At 41.4% G+C, this 21,144-nt stretch overlaps 1 protein-coding gene across 1 annotated transcript in view; it reads left to right on the top strand.

The window, feature by feature from the left end:
• LOC146366241 (cysteine-rich motor neuron 1 protein) overlaps nt 1-20,586 on the top strand; it is a 36,043-nt gene extending 15,457 nt beyond the window's left edge. The window contains exons 5-15 of the mRNA XM_084914146.1: nt 2,770-2,949; nt 4,976-5,179; nt 6,338-6,466; nt 6,795-6,948; nt 9,336-9,457; nt 12,519-12,737; nt 14,186-14,401; nt 15,392-15,607; nt 16,293-16,415; nt 16,851-17,029; nt 18,168-20,586. Of these exons, the coding sequence (XP_084770272.1) occupies nt 2,770-2,949; nt 4,976-5,179; nt 6,338-6,466; nt 6,795-6,948; nt 9,336-9,457; nt 12,519-12,737; nt 14,186-14,401; nt 15,392-15,607; nt 16,293-16,415; nt 16,851-17,029; nt 18,168-18,362 (1,937 nt within the window). The 3' untranslated portion in view covers nt 18,363-20,586. The remainder of the gene's footprint in view (nt 1-2,769; nt 2,950-4,975; nt 5,180-6,337; nt 6,467-6,794; nt 6,949-9,335; nt 9,458-12,518; nt 12,738-14,185; nt 14,402-15,391; nt 15,608-16,292; nt 16,416-16,850; nt 17,030-18,167) is intronic.
• Nucleotides 20,587-21,144: the final 558 nt, after the last annotated feature.

The following is a 21,144-nucleotide window of genomic DNA, read 5'->3' as shown; positions in this document are numbered from 1 at the left end:
TAGGCCTCCGTAGCACTCACTACAAATGCAGAATCTTAAAAAAGTCTTAGGTAATGTCAAGTACAAAGCCTATCGTCTAATGGAACACATTTCAGCATGCCCTTGCAGTGTCTCTGTGTGAGGCTTGGACTGATTATCTTGTTTCCATTGCCCACTTGGCTGAGGACTGATGTTTAGTCAGGGTTAGTGTGTGCAGTGACAATAAGCTCCACCTGTGTGTTTTGGCCTTGTCAGCAACGGACTCTGCTTCTTCATTGGCTACAAAACAGCAAACCTGGCAGTAACATCCTGACCTGATGTCATCTGATATTATAGAGGACCCTGTTTGATCCTGTTTGGCTGTGGTCTGCTGTTTATCAACACTTTGCCTGGCACATATTTTGCATATGTCCCCAGCGGTGGATCCGGAGTAGGTTTAGTGCTGTTGAGATTTATGGAGATGTTATGCAATAAGGCTGAGATCACCGCACTAATTGTTTTTTGGAAACTTAGCTTGACTTTGTTGTAAACACACAGCCAAAAGCATCCATGTCCTCACAGCTTGACAAGTGTTTGTGTTGGTGACATGAGATATACTCATATTTCTGCTTTGCAATTTGAGTTTTCAAAGCTGATGACTGTAAAGTTGATTTTAATAACTCCCATAATTGTTTGTTTCTTGGCAGTTGAGTTTTTGCCTTCATATGCCTGTAAACCACAAGAGAATGACAGTCCATTATGAATGATTTAGAAAGGCTTACTAGCCAATGGATTCATCTCTGCATCCAGTCCTCACCTCAATTTAGAAAAGACTGAACATCACCAAGCATGACTGGAATTTAGACTCTCTGTGCCCCAAGTTGTTTTAGGGATTACCATTAACAAACATTGCGGAAATCACATGTGAGCATCTCCTCATGTGACTTCCTATTGCTTCTGTGAGCGTTAAAAACTCGTTGCCAGCTAAAAGCCCTTAGTGCATTTTCTTCACTTAGTTCTGCTGCACGCAAAGGAGGACAGGGGGAATACTGAGCGATAGGGGAAGGGGGGCTGAAAAATGGCAAGGAAGAGAATAAAAGTTCACCAAATCCCTGCTCCACTTTCAACTCAACTGGCACACCTGATTTGTATTAGAGTGCGGTGCTGGTTGTCGGGAGGCATGGGGTCATTGGCACAGACACTTTGACTCAAAGGTATGGCGTACAGATGCTGCCGTAACCTCTGCTCTCATTTATAGAAACCACTGCCCCCACATCTGCTTGCATTTGTCCAATACATTTATTCACATAACTAATCCACCTACTCCTCTATACAGACTTTCTTACATAACCACATTGTTTCACTTCCCTCATGTTGGCTTGTGTTAGATGAAAAGCTTGTGGCTAGATGAGATCTTTGAATGTTGAGTGACCCAAGCGACTGTGATACATATAAATGTGTAATATTACCATTGAGATGTCATACCTCAAAAATTCTTAAATTGAGTATTATTATCTATATTTGCTATTTCTTCAGAATTGTGGTTATTTTTCAGCATTTCTTGTTACATGTTATTTCATAGCAAAACTTGCAGAGATTCCCAGCCACGTTCTGGGTGTACTTCCACAGTGGCTCAGGTTTATGTCGAACTCTGTTTGGGTAGAAAAGTTAAAATTACTAAAATAATAGCTAAGCAGTTGGAAACACCCAAAAGTGATACGAAATTTAAAACAAAAATGGATAATTAATGGGGGAAATATTTAAAAAAAGTTAGCTAAACCTATGGTTAATAGCTAGCCACTAGCCAGGCTAGTGGCTAAATTTTAAGCTAATATATATAATATTATGAGTTAAAATAGCTAGGTAAAATTATAAACAGCACAAATTCACCTTAACCTAAACATAACAGATAAGCAGTTAAACTGGTCAGTAAGGGTCATAATATAATTAGCTGTTAAATACTAGAGTAGTAGGCTAAAAATATATGCTAAATAGCTGACATTTATGGGTCATTGACAATTGTGGGATGAAAGAAGTCTGGATTCAATTTAAAATTACTTCAGTTCAACACATTTGAAGATCAGACATGTTGCTAATAAGAACTTTGCTCTTTCAGGGAAAAAAACACTGAAGACCACTGACCAGTTAGCATGTGAGCAGTATTCAGAGCTAGTTGACTGTGCACAGGATCAGAGTGCAGTTTTCCAATGGTGCTGCAACTAAGCTAATTCTTTTCAAGGTTTGGCTAAATCCAGCCAACAGAGAGTCTAAATGCTTGGATGCTTTGTGGGAATGGCAGGCCAAATCATTGATTCACTCCACCTGCCACCAGCACGCTGCGCCCAGCTTCTGCCAAAACGTCAGACCCACCACTGCTTTCTTTTAGTCTGCATGGCAAGAGTCCAGAGCCATCTCAAGACTGGATAGGTCCCTGTGAAATTCCTCCTCCAGTTTCATTGTCTGATAAATGCCATTTTTGCCCCGTGGGGCTTACCTCACCCATCAGTCTACCGCAGCACCATTTGGTTCAGATAAATATTACTATCAGTAGTAGACAATGAACAAATGTTTACGAATTTGTAATTAATTGTATAAAGTTGTGATAACCTCTCACTAATCAAGCTTGACGTTTCTATTTTTTTAAAGGCATTGTTCTCTGGTGGATCTGATGAAATTATTCTGGTGTTAATCTTAGCCAAATGTAGGACAGCTGACACAGCATAGTGCACTCGTTTATTAGAGTGTATTGTCTTACTCAGATGGAGTCCAGCTTAAGGTTGACAGCCTGTGTCTGATTTTTCTTTCCCTTAGTCACTCCCAAGTGTGTCCACAGTGGGAAAGAGTACTCTGAGGGAGAGGTGTACCGCATGGACCCATGCTGGCTGTGTCAGTGCCGGGGAGGAATCTCCTTCTGCTCCAAGGCAGAGTGTGCTGAGCTGGACTGTGAAAACTTCTACATTCCTGAGGGAGAATGTTGCCCCGTCTGCATAGGTACACACATTTGCTTTATTATTCAGTTAAACTGTGTCACCTTTCGCTGATTATTACACTGTTAAAACTGGTAGCCGTAGACATGGTTGTGCCAGAGGTTTCTTCCTGTTAAGAGGGAGTTTTTCCTTCCCACTGTTGCCAAAGTGCTGCTCATAGGGGGTCATATAATTGTTGGGTTTTTCTCTGTATGTATTATTGTAGGGTCTACCTTACAATATAAAGCACCTTGAGGAGACTGTTGTGGTGATTTGGCGTTGTATAAATAAAATGGATCTGAATTGAATGGTGGCATTGACTAAAACGCCTATATGCCCAAATGATGGGGAGAAAAGTTGATTCAGCAGCAGTGAAGGCGATATTAAGACCTACTTTAATGTCTTTCTCACATAACCAGCTTTCAGAGTCGTTAACATACCTGACGAAAAGCGGTGCAACAAAGAGTCATCCCCCAGTCTTTTCCGCTGGGGAGATTTAAAAACATAAAAACCTTTTTTCACTGTGTGCTCCGCAGCTCTGTAAGATCTGGATCGCGGTTAATGTTTAAAAGAAAAATGGCCTCGCGGTGCGTATGGCAACCACATTAGTCTGCCAGAAGCCTGTGGATGGAGACGGTAGCCTTTGGCCTCTGACTGCGTGGCTACAGTCGATCAGATGCATAAAAGGAGGAGTGGGGGGGGAGACGAAGAGAACGAGTGCAGAGGAGAAATCATGTTAGGTCAGTGTTAGAGGTACAGCTGGAATGTGCAAGCATTTAGATGGCATGGAATGCTTTCATCTTTTGTTTATGGAAATCTGTACTTTCTTACTGCACTGGATGCAATACTTAATCTAGGTGAAAAGGTAAGATTTTCTGTGTGTGATGATTCTCAATCAATGTTTCTTTATAAACAAAGGATAAAATGACCCATTTGAAATGGAAAGCTATGAATGCGGGTAAATTAAGAAGCAAGTTACCAAAAGAAACCTGGGAGCCATTGGTATTTTACCACATCTTTCATACAAGACTGTTCGAAAATTTGCTTAGGCTTGGAGTCTGTTTAACAGAAGGAAAGCTGGATTTTAGGGAGTGTAAGAGACAGGACTGTTGCAGCGCGGAGACAAACTGGATAGCTTGGGCTCTGCTGCATCGCTTAACTCTTTTTCTTTTTTTAATTCTCCAGTTTCATGCATCTGAAATGCTAAAACAGACAGAAAGAATCTTTAAAAGTTGTAAAACAACGGTTGGAGGTGTGTGGGGCTACCTGCGTTTCATTACGTGGTACAACAGAACAAATTTGCTGGTCCAAAATTTAGAACTGCTAAGGTCACAGGGTGCAAGAGGGGGAGCCAAAAAGTTTTGTCTGCCCCACAGAAGCGCCTCATGGAATTACCCCAGCTTCCACTCAGTAATGCTACATAATGTTTGGTTCTCAAATCTGTTGATATTTAAAGGGAACCGTGACAAAATTATAAAATTGGCTGTGGCGCGAGCACAGGGACTATGTCAGTGGAAAAGGAAAGAAAAAGTCCTGTTCAGAGTCATTACATCCGACCTCAAACACTCAAGCTCTCAAACTCAACTGGGACAACAACATTAACGTTTTCATACTTTCACCCCGTTTTAAGGCTAATGGGAATGGATCCCAAATTTCCAAAAGTGCTTTCTTTGCTTTGGAGTAAAATTTACATGATGAAATGATTTCTCAGCTATTGAATGAAGGAATGCTTTTACCCCATTATAATGCACAATGTGGACACTGTGGACTGTCTTTCTGATGTGAACCTAAATCCCTACGCAACGCTTGTCACAACGCCAGGAGCCTTTCTCCATTTATAAATGTAAACGAGTCATTGACATTCATCAGTGTTTTCTTCATATCTCTTGTTTAACTCCTCCATTAAGTATCCAATTTACCACAGTTAGGCTCTCACTTGTTGTTAATACAAACCCAGTACAGGATCTAAGAACCTGAGCTAAAAATGATGTCAGCCTTTCTTTCCTTCGTACCTAAACCCACACTGTAAACATCTCTTTCTTTCCTCTCAGATGTGGAGCTACTGTCAATGGATAGCACCGAGGCCAGCTGCTGGGTGAATAATAAGCTGCGAGCCCACGAGGAGCAGTGGAAAGAGGATGACTGCACCTTCTGCCAGTGTGTGGATGGAGAGCCGCACTGCACAGCCATGGCCTGCAAACAGAGTTGCCACAACCCGGTGAAGATCCCCGGAGAGTGCTGTCCCTTCTGTGAAGGTACGGTATACAGAGTTGTGTTGTCCTTCAAATGAGTTACGCATTAGCACACATACCAAATGCAGGGCACTCCTGCGTCCCTGCAGCTTTTCTACAGAACCCACTCAACATGGGCTCATTAAAGGGGGAGGCCACAGTTGTCCCGGTTCAATCTCTGTCTGCCTCTGGCTCCTGGGGGGCGTTATTGTGGCTTCCCACCCTCATTATCAAGAATATTTGTGACACACGCTCTCTCGCTCTCGCTCACACTCACACTACAAAAACATTTGTTGATTTATGTATCTGTGCATTGTCTAATTTATGTGTTCCTGGGGCTGTATGTTTATTTTTTTCTTACAGGAGCAACAATGTGCATTTTTAATTTGTAGTCTATCCTTTTATTTTGTTTCCCACCACCCTCTTGTCCTGTCTTTGACATCCTCATACTAAACCACATATAACTGTAATAATAACTGAAACAAACAGAAATAGAACAAATTTTAATTGCAAAAGGTGCCAGACAGGGCAGGATTTAAAAAAAAAAAAAGGTTCAGCAGCACAGAGCATTTTTCTAGCCATGGGGTTCTTTGTGTTCTTTTTATTACCTTTGCCCACCAAAATGAGACCCACCTGTATGCGGGTGTGTGTGTGTGTGTATGACGTTACAGCATCCTTTTAACACAGGAGGCTGTATAATTGAGGTAGAGCTTTTTTTTTTTCTTTAAGCATAATTAGTTACAGCTCATTGGGTGCTGTTCCTCCCACCGAACGTGGCAAAAAGCGTGCAATGGGAACAGTGGTGTTACGGGTCCGTGCTCGTCTTGTTCCATCCTCATTTATTGTGGCACCACAGTGGAGTTGGCTCAAAATCAAGGGGCAAAGGATGCTTTTTAGACCCATTCAGCTTATTAATAGGAGACAGTTCAGCACAATAAGACAGAGAGGTAAAATCCCCCTTAAGGTGCAACCCACCCCGGTGTAATTGCTCTGCATTTATCCGTAATTACTGTTTATAAGTAGGGCAGTGTAAATAGGTAGCTATTAGACTTGGCACAAAAAGCTCACATGGAGTATAACAACTAAAGGGATTCAAGCACACAAACATAAAAAAAACAGGAATACATTCATAACAGTACCTTAAAAGTTCTCACTCTCTATTATCTCTCTTTTTTTTAACAGAGCCTTCTTATGAAACTGTAAGCCCTTTGCTATGTCCTCCCCTGGACAACTGCTCCCTGTCAGTGAATGACTGCCCCTATGGTTTCCAACAAGACAAAAATGGATGTCTTCTTTGCCAATGTCTCAACAGTAAGTCTTGAATTTTTTTAGATTAGATTTAGGTTAAAGTTACTGGGAATGACTTTTAAACGCGTGACGAGATGATACATTTCTTCTGATGTGCCGCGTCTTGCAGTCCCGCATTAAAGCGGTGGACAGTGCTGTGTTTACCCGTTGCAGCCGCTTGGTTTTGACAGCAGCGTAGACATGTTGATATTCATCACAGCTTATTGGTGTCTTTACAAGGTTCTTTGTGAGCAGGAATGTTGCTGCGAGCGGCTCCATGGCAACTCGTGCCTTTTGCCTTTAATGGATTGCTGTGGTCGTGATCAGATGACCTCCTTCTCAACTCTTTCAGATGACTCCTGCCCTGACCTGGGAACGTACTGTTCCCTGCAATGCCCAATGGGATACGAGAGGGATGATTTTGGATGCGAGGTGTGTGAGTGCAGCGTGCCCGTGCCAAAATGCCGACCTTTGAGCTGCACTAAGACCTGCCCCTACGGATATGTGTGAGTACACCCACTGATCCGCTGAGCCCAGCTGTATGTTAATTTTTTCATTCGTGTTTTTGAGTCTGATTTAAACACACGTGTCTGTCAGTGCTGCGCTTAAAGTTTCAATGGCTTTGAATCTTTCAAATATTTTAAAATTACGTCAGTGTCTTAATATCACTTCACAGTCCGTAGCTGTGTTTACTCCAGGAAAAATGGCTTTTAAAGAGTTTTAGTTTTCATAAAAACTACAAATCATTTTCTCCCAGCCATCCCTCCACTGCATATTTGTATGGTTAAAGATTTTCAGTACTTAATATTATTAAGTGATGCCCTTCCAAAGAAAGTATACCAGGCAATTGCAACAGTAGTCATCAAAGTGCCTACTTTGTTGGCCAATCCCAGGTCTCTGTGTTAGCTTGTGTGTATATTTGTGTGTGAGTCATTTGCTGTGGGGTCCGCACTAGCCGCTCGGCCCTCTACAACTCCTCTCCTCCTAATCCCATTTAACCCAATCAAACATCTGGAAGTGTTCTGTACTGGGACGCTTGGTCCGCAGGCACCATTCTCATTTCATTAATCATCATCCTGTCTCAAAACAACGATCAAAAACACATCAGGACAAAAGCAGACTTTAGGAAATATATACAGTTGGGATCCTTCTGATATCTCCACCGTTCTTTCTGGAGCCACAGCTCAAGAGGGGCACAAGAGGAGAGGAGGATGAGTTGGATCCTGCAGGGAAGAGAAGAGCAGGAAGTCCTGGCTTTATCCTTCATAAGCAGCTGTTTTGGTCTAGCCTTAGAAGTCTGAAATCCTCTGAGAGCTTGCCAGTCTTACAATGCAAATCTTTCTTCTCACACACAACCCTGAATGCAGCCACCACAGAGAGATGAGAAAGCACAAAGGATCTCTGTGTTTATACTGGGTGTATTGATGACATCCTGTGAGCATTGTAATGTACAGTACGTGTTCAAAAACAAATGGCGCTGGCCTGTGAAGCGAGAGGAATGTAAACCGTGTGTTAAACATTCCTAAATTAAGGACTCTGCGGATACTTCTCATATCTGAAGTTTTTGTTTGTGCCGTCAGGATTGTTTTTTTTCCATCTTTCATAGCTCAAACTCACAACTGGGACCACACAGGTTATGAATGGCATTCTTCTGGCCATTAAGGTTGCGGCCTGCTGGAAATTGTGCAGAGCCAGCGCTCCCAGGCCGGGGGGCCCTAGTGTCTCCCCAAACCCCTCTATCCCCCCTGGAGCCCAAAGTGCTGCTTGGCATTCAGCATACTATCTTTAAACAAAGCCTTACTCTAAGAGTGCAGCGCTCTCTGCCTCTGTGTTTGTACAGTGAGGCTGTAGCCAACCCTTCACAGTGTTGTTTCAATAGCTGTTATTGCTGTTTCAGCATAGATGGGGTCCCCTGTTTGCTGAGCCTGAAATCCTGTGTCCTCTTTATGGGACACGGCTCTGCATCACAGGGTCGAAGGCTTCTTTAATTTTTCACCCTGGCAGACGAAGATTAATAGAGTAATTATCCGGGTATAATGAGGCCACCGCGTGAGGTAGGAATCATCACGTACCTGGAGGGTAAGACAGAGAGGAAGTGGCTGGGCGAAGATGGATGAGACAAGGTTAAACAGGACTAGTGTCTAGAAGGAGACAAGTGCAGACACACAGGTTGTACTTTCACTTGGGTTTTTGCCAATTTATCAGCGTGCAGCTCATTCATGTTTTATTAGGTGGAATAATTGGATCCAAGTGGTCTATTTCCAGACACTGGAAGCAGATCAGATCAACAAAATGTATATGTTTGTGAAGAAGTGCCTGTCCCTTCCTCTAATTATTGGACCATAATGTCCTGGTGGGAGCAGTAATTTGTAAATCAACCAGAAGTTTACAGTGAAAAGGACCCAGTTCTTATTTTTTTCCATCTTTTGCGGTGAGATCGATAAGATTTTATTATTCACAGTAATGCTAATCTAGCCACTCTTCTTATATGTCTTATACGAGGCTTTCGGAGCAATAAGAAAGGCAGGAAAGTGAATTGTGAGCATCTGAATTGGTGAATTGGCTCTTTTTTTCCCAGAGGCTTCGGGCTGGTATGATGTGCAAACCACAGGGATGTCACATGTTGGCCCTTTATTTGCTCTTCTTCAAAGCCAGCTAATATAGAGAGGGGAAAAGCAAGTCCAAATGTTGATTATTCATGACTGAAACATCTGCGTTTCGCTCTATCACAACACCATGTTTTCCTCTATGTGAAGCAATTTGAAACCACGTTTGAGCTACACAGGAGTGGCATTGTTTATTCCTGACACTTTGTTTACTTCCTCACACACTCTTGCAGTAATTAAGGCTTTTTTGTGTGCACTTCATCACGCGTATGTTTGTTCCCCTGCAGCAGGAACAAGCATGGCTGCGAGATGTGTCGCTGCGTCAAGTGTCCTCCCTTCACCTGTGACAAGCACTGCGTCAATGGCTACCGACAGAACAGGAAGGGCTGTTCCATCTGCATGTGTAAAGGTAACCGAGCTCTCTTATTAATCAGGTGCGCGTCGTGATTAAAGGGATGCTTCGCTGGCTGTGTTACTTAAGCAAAAGACACAAAAGAGTCTGTCGTTTCATGCAGAAGTTTGTAACTTTTTTTGTCTAAACATTTAGCCAGAAATGAGATGAGACACTAAAAAGCACTAACTGGAAATTCATGTAAAAAAAATTTGAAATGACCTGATGAAGCTTAATCATCCAGGTAAGGTAAGCAAACACTACGTCCAGGTGAACAGGATCAACTGTCTGTGATTTTGTAATGACCTTTAAACAATCGAAGAGCTTTATGAGCCAATATTTATCACTGAATAAACATTTGAAATTAATGATATGATAATAGATTCAAGATGGATACAAGTGGTGACACAAAACTGTGAGATATTACTAATAATTGTACTGTGAAAAAGTCTTGAACCACTCTTTATTTCTTTATATTTTGCTTCTAAGGAGCAAGCCTTCATTGTAATTAAAGTGGTCTTTGGTCAGAGTTTTTCTTTTGGCACTTTCTGCTTTTTCAAACTGGAAGAATTAAGCTAGAGATGCTAGAAGACACAGAGGGAAGATGACTTGATGATCTGACAAGAGACAGGGGAAGACCGAGACAGTATATACACATGAGGGTGATTAGGAGAAGTGGAGACACTTGGGAACACAGTTGGAGCAAACTAGACATAACGAGAGAGGGGAAGGAAAACTAAACGTAACACGCATGGGACAAGAGACTATCACAATAAAACAGGAAACAGGCAGACACCAGCCACAGGAAAACATGGGGAACACAATGAGACTCAGACTAAATACAGAAACACAGAACAAGAGAGTGAGAGCGGGGAACAGAGAGGGAGACGGGCAGAAAGAGAGATAGAGAGAGGGCGAGAGAGAAAGACTTACACCGGATTTGACATTCATAAGCAGACATGGTAGACTAGCGGTCCCCAACCCCCGGGCCTACCGGTCCGTGAGTCATTCGACGCTCAAGTGTGAAATTTATGGTTTTCGGGTTTTTACCGTTAACTCGGTTTCCCTGGGTCTTTTCCCGTGTTGTAGTTGTGTGTTTGAAAGAAATATTTACGCGTTACCATAGCGACCAGAGAGCATTAAGGGGCAGAGAGGAGGATGTTACTCTCAATGTTGTTGCTGCATTTCACGAGGACGCTGCTAATAAAGTTGCACAATTACACAGTGAATTCACGTTTATTAATACCAGATTTTGTCTGGGTCGTATCATTTTATTTTGTTGTATTTATACGCGACACCTTAAAGGCCGGTCCGTGAAAATATTGTCTCCGATGGGCAGGGGAAGACACAGCAAGGAGATAAGACAGGGAAGACAGACTGGACACGAAAGAGCACAAAACAAACAATAACAAAGAACTAGAAACATAACAAACGGTTCTCCAAACTGAACGTTAACATTTCATTAACCTGCAAGAAATGAACAAAAGACTAAGCAAACTTAAAAGCCTGGGTCAAAGACAGAGGACTATGACAGATTGATCCACAGCTCTCTAAAGCCTCAGAAAGGGTCTCAGTGGAAGGGCGTCTGCCAAGAAGCCATTATTGAGGAAGGGAAATAGAGAGAAAAGGCTGAGGTGAGCCAGATTACACAAGAACTGGACTGAAAATCTGTGGCAGCAGGTTGCATAGAGCGATAAATCAAAAATGTACAATTTTTTGTTTAAATCATCGTCAGGAGATAGGAGGAGATCATGATAGAGGTAGGAACAGCGAGTGTCTACAGCATCTGTGAAACAGCCAGTGGACCTCGACATTAATGAAGCTCTGGGATCCTCACAACAGAGATGAAGACAAAATACATCAAAAGAACAGCTATGAATGTCCTTCAAAAAGCCCGGAGAACTATTCATGATAGCTACTTAAAGATATGACCTAAAAGCTGGACTAAGAGAGTTTAGTGGTTAGTAAAAACATTGACTTTCCATCTCATTAGAATTGCACAAGCTCCGTTTTTGCTTCATATCCTGTATTTCTATCTATGTTTGCACGTTTCAATCAATGGCTGGACCTATTTAGCATTTCCCTAGCAAAATATAAAGAAGTATAGAGAAAGAAGAAGGGTGAGTCAAGTAGTACAAGATGAATAAAACAGTTGCCTTTCAGGTTGAAGCCTTTTTTAACCCAACATAGTTTCTAATTTTAATACAACAGGCCACTGTAATATTGCAGTAGTTTAAAACAAGTTGTAGAAATGACATTCAGGGTACTCTCAACAGCCAGTCGATGTAAAAAACAGAATTGTACATTTCATAAATCTCTAAATTCACTGATCATGATCACCTTCTTCTTTTTTATGAGTCAGAGGATAAGCCCTGCCTATTTTATGCAACCTCTTGACCTTTAATGTTCAACCGATCAACCTTTTCATATCATAAGTTCAAAGATTATTGAGACTTTTGCCAAGCTTGTTTGCATATGTTTCACCCATCTCTAAATTGTTACATAGAGCTACATCCTCACATTTAACTGCAGTTTCCCCACATGGCCTGAAGTGTAAGGGGGAGAACACATGAGAGCTTAGTTTCTGATTTTAACCTGAGCTTTGATTTCCTGTGACCTTTTGCTTTACTGCTATGAGACTGACACTTTTATGCGTGCTTCTTGTTGATGTTAGCTTTATCCTGGGGATGTGTATGCAACTCTAATTGGATTCGCTAAAATTCCTGCTTTAAAAGTTAGTATGCAGAAGCCACTTTTATGCCTGCAGCTGTGTTTACTTTGCCATTTTAGAACTAGTATAAATATCTCATCCTCAAATATACTTAACCTTTTCTTTGGTTTACGAGGTAATCTGTGCACCTACTGCACAAACACAGTAACACACACACACACAGATGTTCCTACTGCAAATAATCCACTGTTTGCCTGATTTGAAAGTCCTGAAAGACTGTCTTTGTAGACTAATAAAATATTTAGTGGTAAAAACACTTTTTTGGGAAGTTGGTAAAAAAGAAAAGAGATTTGGAAATTTCCTATAGCTCTTAGGCATCCCAGTAATGCCTGCACCTTGTGTCTCCAGAAAGTGGTCACGTCCCGAGCACCACTGCCCTGGCCCCAGTGCCCAGCTATTGCCTCACATCCAATGGACAGAAATATGAGGAAGGTGAGGGCTGGCATGATGGCTGTCGCGACTGCTACTGCCATTCCGGACGGGAGATGTGCGTGCTCATATCCTGCTCAGTGCCCAGCTGTCTTCATCCTGTTGTCAAGCCTGACCAGTGTTGCCCTACCTGTGAGGGTATGTTTCTGCAATGCATGTGCTGTTTATAGCAAGTTTTTTCTTATTTTCATAGTTTGGGCTCATCAGTAATAATCTATGACATCAGTGACATTGCTCAGAGGAAGTCTGATGAGTCAAGAAAAAACAAGCAGACAGATTTAAAACATCCCTTCCACCCGCCCTCCTTATTAGTTACACATATTTGCAAAGCCAAACGAGGGAGAATAGTGCAGTTATTCCCAAAGCTATTCATATAAAACAATTATCCCTATTTACACAAAGACTTTCAAGTCTCTCAATCATGCTGTAGTTGCCCGCATCTAGTTTTCCAGTCCAATAACAGTTTATTACCATCATTATGGGTGCAGCCACGTTCAAGTCTTCATTGCAGAAATTTTGCTGTCTTGCTAGATCTCAGCATTTACTCCTGGTGTTGTTGTGATCACTAAAATTAATGTGCAAAACTAAGAAAATAAGACTAAAGATTGGTTTAAATGAAACACTTTAGAGATCAGAAATAGTTCCAGTGACGTTATATAGTCACACACAGCAGGCAGAGAGCTTTGACTCAGAATCTAGCTCTTAAATCTCACACTTGCTGGCCCCTTAAACATGCAAACACCGTCTCTATCTGTTTCTCTAAAAATGGAAAGGATGCGTTTTTTTTTTTTCTTTTTTTGGCCTCGAATCTCCAAGTGTAGGGATATTTATGGAGGAGTGATTCAGTTTGCTCTTCAAATATTTAAAGGGGAATGTCTACAACTTTCAGAAGCTATGCACACTTTACAGTCAGGGGGACAAAAAGTCTAATACCTTGCAGATGTCTGCTGCTCTGTTGGACAGGAAGATGTTTTCATTAGATTAGTTAGTTGACAGTGGTTAATAGACAGCGGTCTCCATAGCATCTTTGTTTTTGCAACTTCTGTTTATACATATATATATATATATATATATACATATATATATATATATATATATATATATACATATATATATATATATATATATATATATACATACATATATATATATATATATATATACATATATATATATATATATATATATATATATATATATATATATATATATATATATATATATATATATATATATACATATATATATATATATATATATATATATATATACATATATACATATATATATATATATATATATATACATATATACATATATACATATATATATACATATATACATATATACATATATATATATATATATACATATATACATATATATATATATATATATATATATATATATATATATATATATACATACATATACATATATATATACACATAGATAGATAGATAGATAGATAGATAGATAGATAGATAGATAGATAGATATAAATAAAAGATAATTGTTTCACTGTGTCATGTAGCAGCTGTTGTTAAGGGCCGAATGAATGAATGTTTCATCTTCTCCTGCTGTAGACGACTCTGGCAGCGGTCAGCCTGAGGGGATGGACATGGTGGTGTGCAGAGCACCTGGGGGAGAGTTTTATGTGGAGGGGGAGACCTGGAACCTGGACGAATGCACACGCTGCACCTGCAGGAAGGGACGTGTCCTGTGTGACACCGAAGTGTGTCCCCCAGCTCTTTGCCAAGCGCCGATCAGGAACAAGAACACCTGCTGCCATGTATGCCCAGGTAATTCAAATTAAAAAGTTCTATATAATTAAAATATTTTAGAATATTTTCAAATGTGTCATCACAAGTTTGGATGGTAGGCAGGGAGCTGTAAAGCTGTTTTCAGTGTTCTACCAGCATGTGGTTTTGGAAGGTCTTGCACGTTGCACTCTGTTGGGCAGTTTTATGTCAGGCACACAGGCTCATAAAGAAACCAGCCAAGACCGGTAGGGTTTACGCAGAGATCCTTGAGGCCAGCGGCAGCACATGTGTACTGCTTTTTACCCTTCGGCCCACACTGGAGGCGCTTCTAACTCTCCTATTATTGGACGGGCAAGAATGCAACTGATCTCGCCAAATCTATGCTAGCTCTCTGGGCACGGGAACGTCTACAAAATGCATAACCGCATGCATATTTTATTTACAAGTGCACCCAAACAATTCACTCACAAACTCATAAACAATGTGTCCCGAGCACTCCCCAGCATGAGGCTCACAAATCAGCAATGCATGACTGCAGCCTGAGAGCTGCTCCTTGAGAATGCCGGTCTGCCTTATCACTGCATCTGCCTGCAACAAAAGCAGATTGTCAAGGCCAGGCTTTGATATATGTATGGGTCTGGTCACCAGGAATGTGGGAATAATACAAATCTCACAACAAGCCCTGTGATGTATGTGTACATTAGAGTAGCGCTGTGTGGACAAGCTAACTCAGGATCTGGTCATGAAAAAGCCATAGATCTCCTTTTCAGCAGGGTTCAGGTTGAACATCTGTTATAGATATTCATATGCACACGTTCTACATCTGAACACAACTCTGAAGACCTAACAACTTGTTGACTGATCTGTTCAATAGCAGGGTTAAATACAGTCGTCATTTAGGAGCAGAGCATATTAGAAACGTGTAGAAGCACGCTGTAACCCGACATTACCAAGTCCAGTTAAGAGAGGAAAGAGCTGTAATGCAGTGTAACTTTCTGCTTTTTCATTAACTTATTCCCCTGTGTGCAGAAGAGACGCCCCTCCTGCCAGTGAACAACAGCCAGCAGGAGTACTGCATAACCAGCGATGGAGACGTGCTGCTAGCTGGAGACTCCTGGAAGGCCAACGTCTGCACCAGCTGCACCTGCAACAACGGCACTATTCAGTGTTTCTCTCAGCACTGTCCAGCTGCCAAATGCAGGGTGCCTGTTTTACGCAAGGGCCAGTGCTGCCCACACTGTCTCGGTGAGTAGTTAGAGCGGTTAGAGTTTTAAAACCTTGGTGCCAAATTTGTCTTTAGACCCAGCTTTGATTGTTTTTTATTACACTACCTAAAACATGAGCTTATATTCTATTCTAAAATTAAAGTTTACATAACACTTCTAGTCAAAGTGAAAAGCTTGTTGATGGGGGAAAACTGTAATTCATAACCCTGCACGTCAAAAAGGAGGGAGGAACTGAGGGAATGCCAGCGTCTGGACCGTTTGTGTGTTTGTTCATTAGTCGTAGCCACTCTGGCGCTACATAGGCAAACACCGTCACTTGCAAAATATTCCATGTGACACATGCGCACACACACATACTCAGCCTGCTCCGAGCATAAACATTCCTCGAGCATCTGCACATTCACATGTTTCCTCTGCAGTGGCACAGGAAGGCAAAGTTCCATGTCAGCTTTTCCTATAGAGGAAACCCTCAGCATAGGCTTCCATTGTTCACCTCCATATTTTACCAGGGCCTTTGTTTTTGTGATATGCCCAGAGGAAAAATGCTCTATGCCTTTTTTTTAAAGCAGACACAGCGTATAAACACAGCTGAAACACAAGGGAGTCTATACACTTACTCATGGTTAGACATATTTATGCCTTTTTTATTGCGTTACACCATTCATATTCGTAATGGATCTCATTTCTTATTCCTGTCTGAAAAGAAATGACGACATCAGTGCCGGTGATAGTGTCGACAAGCCGCCCCAAGGCGAGAGTTACCACGACAGCGGAGAGTGCGGTGTGGCTCACCACTGTCACTGTGCCGCCCATCATTGCTGTTACAGGTACCTGCTTTTACAGACTTCTCCCCCCCCCCACAGCCGTCTCCACTGACGTCCACTCCCCAGTTCCTTTAGTGCACTACAGTAGTAACCATACATGAGTAATTTGGCATATTTGCTATACTCTGCTGCCAATCCCAGTGAGTGTTTATACTAATAGAGTGCGTTAGGAACGACTTGATAAATGAATGAAATATATACTAACTCATGTTGAAGTAAACAGTAATGATGAATGGGCATAAGCAAAACATGATCTCCATGGAACAGGAGTGTTAATTCTTCAGCGTTAGCGATTGAGGGGCGATACAATGAAGCCAACAACAACAGGAAAAAAAAAGACCTGTTTTCAATTTAGAGTTGGTACATAGTGTTGGCTCCATAACGAGCACGCTGTCATTGGGATGAATATTCAAAATAAGTGTTGTCTTTGTTCCACAGATGAACCACGTTCGGGTGAGAATTACCCCAGCCAAACAGAGATGGCTCTCATCTACCAATCGGCCGCCTGGATCCTGGCAGGTCTCCTCTTAGCCATCGTGATCTTTCTCATCGTGGCGCTACTCATCAATAAGAAGAAGAAGTGGGTGCAGATGTCTTGCTACAGTGCGCCAAAGAAGGTGAGAAGTCTCTTGCTGAGGTCGTCACGACTTTAGGATTCTTTCAAATGAAACACGATCAGGTCGTTCATAAAATCTCTACTATGAAATGTGACTGTGGTAGCTGATTCGGCACTGCAAAAAATGAAAAGGACACTTTGAAAACACATCAGAACTCAGTGGTAAAAAATCATGTTGATATCTGCACTAAAAGTGACTGGGTAACGTGTTGGGAACAAAAGGATGCCACATTGTTTGGTGGAAATGAAAATTAACAATCTACAGTGGGCTGAATTCAAAGACACCCAGAAGAAATGATACACCAGGCTTGTCCACTTTGATGAAATCTCACTGCAGCAACTCCACCAGTTGTGGGACTTGCCAATTCTGGTATTCTATGGCACGTGCCAGTCAGGGTCGACGCTGTTGGGCAGTGATCCTACTAGAGGATTTCAGACCTGCAAGCCACTCTCATGAAGTCTGTTTCTGATTGTTTAGCCAGAGACCTTCACACCAGTGGTCTGCTGGAGGTCATTTTGTAGCTCTGGCAGTGCTCATCCCATTCCTCCTTGCACAAAGGAGCAGATACCGGTCGTGCTAGTGGGTTGAAGGTCTTCTATGGCCTTATCCAGCTCTCCTAGAGTAACTGTCTGTCTCTGAAGCTCTTCCATGTTCTTGAGACTGTGCTGGGAGACACAGCAAACCTTCTGACAATGGCAAGTACTGCTGTCCCATCCTGGAGGAGTTGGAGTACCCGTGCAACCTCTGTAGGGTTCAGGTATCTCCTACCAGTAGAGACACTGACTCAGCCAAAGTGCAAAACAGGTGAAGAAAAAAGAAAAAGAAAATTGTAGGAAAAGTTGAGGAGGGAAAATGTCAGTGGCATCCAACCTGTTTGGGGACACTACAGTGCACCTGTTGTGAATTTCATTAACACCAAAGCAGCTGAAAGTAATTAACAACCCCCTCTGCTACATAACTGACCAGATCAATGTCACAGAAGTTGAACTGAGTGTTCCTTTCATTTATTTATTTTTTAGCAGTGTATTATTTTTAGTACAAACAGGTGCAACATGGCAACCTGTCATTGCTTATTAGCTATGATCTGAACTACAGCAATAATCTACCAACCAATGATTTTGGTCCTTTTGCACCACAGACAGTGATCCTGAAGAAGCACGTCAACAAGAATTCAGTGGTCTACATGGAGCCTTCGAAAGACAACAAATTTCACAACGTGAAGAACGACTGCGGCATCATTCACTTCTCTCCAGAAATGAGCTCCCCCTGTACAGAAAAGTTGACCATCCCCAGGGCCAAACTGAGCATGGGCAATGACTGGACACCATGCTAAAAAACAAACAAACAAAAAAACACCCCTCAGACTCTGCAGATCAGAGCTGTCTGGCACATCCCTCTCGTTTCTGTTGCATCCAAGGTGGTTAATGTAACAGCACACACACCTTGGGCGCTGCCTTCTTCCCACCATTCTCTGTGTGATAGTAAAAACAAGGATGCTCTTCAAGACTAAGCAAGTTACCACTGACTCTTACATTTTATGCCCTCATTCTTCTGTATTTGTACGCTCGGGTGAAGGGACTTTCTGGGTGGACATATAAAAGCACGGAAGAATGAGGCAACCAGACAGATTTCTCTGTGAAAATCAGACTTTGACTGTGAACTCTGTAATATACCTGCTTATTATTGCCTCCTTTGCAACTGGAACTTTGGGGCAATAAGAGGAGCATAAAAAGCTTTAGGACAGGGGTTTAGGCAGTAGTTTAAAGGGAGCATAGGTGCTCCCCTCTTAAGCAGTGCTTCATTGTGGTTGTAATCATTGTCATTAGCAGGGAGGCCAAAGGAACTTTTAATCCAGCTGGATCGAAATTGGTTTCTGCATCCAAATCAAAACAAGTCCGCAGGCTTCATATTGACCTCCAGATCCAAACCCCTGCTTTTCAGTGTGTGATTTCCATGTTTTTTTTAAACTTCTAAAGCCTTTGTACTAGATATTGTGTTTTCCTTGCCCACTCTTTGCTTTTAGAGTGGGTGTCTATGTGGGGCCAGATTGGAACATTTTAAAAATAGTAGTCTAAGCACCCACCCGCCAAAATCCATCACAGGAAGGACACATATCCCAGCATTATTTCTTTCATTCCAGTCAAGTCTAATAACAAACTGCTTTTATGCAAAAATGTAAACACCCAGTTTGGGAATTGTGTGAAATGTGTCTAGATTTGTCTTCGTTATATTAGCCAAGAGTCATAATCTTCGGACCCAGCCTCATCTGATTTTGGCTCTTTCCACGGGAATCTGCCACTCCAACTCCCAAATCTCAGAGTGATCTTCATCCAGCTAGAATGTTATTTTATTGATAGCAGGTGAGACAAAAGGGTGCCAGACACTTCATCTGGGCCTATAAGGAATGTCTTTGATACCATGCCTCACTTCACATCTTCATTCACAGCTGTGTGTGTTTGTGTGTGTGTGTGTGTGTGTGTGTGTGTAGGGAGCTACTGTTCTTACTTGCAAGTGATTGTTAGTAGTAATTCTTTTAAAAGCCTTAATTTTATAGCCTTAACTAATTTCTCTGTTGATGTCTTGCAGTTGGTTAACAACCATAAGCCCGTATCAGGAAAAAAAGAAAAATCCCTCATTGTTACTGAGATCGAGATTGTGTTGTGCCGTTCTCATTAGCTCTTCAAATAAAAGAAAATTACGTGATTTGTAAGAGTGTAAGAGTAGCTTGCTAGCATCTGTACACAGTGGTACATGTTACAACATCAGAGCATATTAGAAACGTAGCACTTTTCTTTAGAGCCAGTGTTTTAGAAAGCCCACTGCAGGATTCTTGGTGGGATAAAGGCCCTAATCAGGGATTTGATAGGCGTATTAAGCACACAGAGATGTTAAACCACTCAAGCGAACATGCTGTTGCAGCTAGATTCTCCATATCAGTCTGATCGGTATGCGGTCGGACAGTATCTGAGAAGCGTTATGAAATATGTTGGGGTTTCAAAGCAACGTGTTTCGGATCAGAGTCCATTGCCAATATTTCGATACAAAGATATATTTGATGCCAAAATTGGTCGGAGACCAATTCATAATGTGTTTTAGCAACTGAGTAGATCTGTGTATCTTTTTTAATCAAGAGTATGTGCTTTAAAATGAAGCGGTGACTGTAAAAGCTTACGCAATTCTTTGTTCTTCTACGTGTAAAAAAAAACAAAGTAGTTTTAAAAAAAAGTAGAGAAGAGTACCTTATTTATTTTTTCACATAGCTTTATTTATTAATACTTAACTCTAGTTTGAGATTTCTTTTGGAAAATGAATTTTTAGTAGCCAAAGCTGCTGTACATTGTAGACCATTTACCGTTTCTTTCTACTATATTCTGTACAAGCTTATTTATTTCTGTGTTCAAAATCCTGTAAATATGTTTCTTAGGTGATGAACTGTAACATTTACACTTATTTTGAAAAATAAATGTGTGAACCAAAGTGGCACTGAGAAAAAATTAAACTGCGCTGGAGGAACAATTCTCCAAGGCGCAGTGATGTCATCCGTTAAGTGGTTTCTGCTTCTCTTGCAGGCACGTTTACATCCGCTCCTGGACTTTGGCTTTAAATTGAGTCTTTGGTACGGGTGGATCACAAGCACAAAGCAAAAAGACCCGGGATAATAAAACACCAGAAAACACAAAGACATGCAGGCCAGACCAGAAACTCTGGGACTGTGCTGTTGTTTTGACTCGTCTGATAAAGCTTGCTGATAACCTGCAAGGTGCTGAAGCTTCTCCAGAAAGATTACTTAAAGGAAAAGTCAGAGTCCCACGCCAAAAATATGTCAAACAATGCATCTAACAAGTTGTGTTACTTCACTTAATGTTTTGAGCATTACAAAAATATCTTATCTAATCTCTTAGGCATTTTAGTGAGGGTTAGAAATGCAGTCCTGTGCAAAAGCCTTGTGCCATGTGGAACGTGTTTGATTGGCAATGTATTCTTTTGGCAAAAAAATTTAAATTCTAAAAAGTGCCAGTGCCGGAAAACCATACCTGGGTAGACCTCAACGTTATTGAAGCAGTGTGGGATCATCTTGATAAAAAGAGAAGGTAGTCAACATTTAAAGAAGAGCT

The sequence above is a fragment of the Perissodus microlepis genome, chromosome 19 (assembly GCF_051167445.1).
Source record: "Perissodus microlepis isolate ML-2025 ecotype Zambia chromosome 19, ASM5116744v1, whole genome shotgun sequence".
In the NCBI taxonomy this organism is placed as follows: Eukaryota; Metazoa; Chordata; class Actinopteri; order Cichliformes; family Cichlidae; genus Perissodus; species Perissodus microlepis.
Note: the sequence above shows the minus strand (reverse complement) of the source record. Positions and strands in the feature narration are given on the sequence as shown.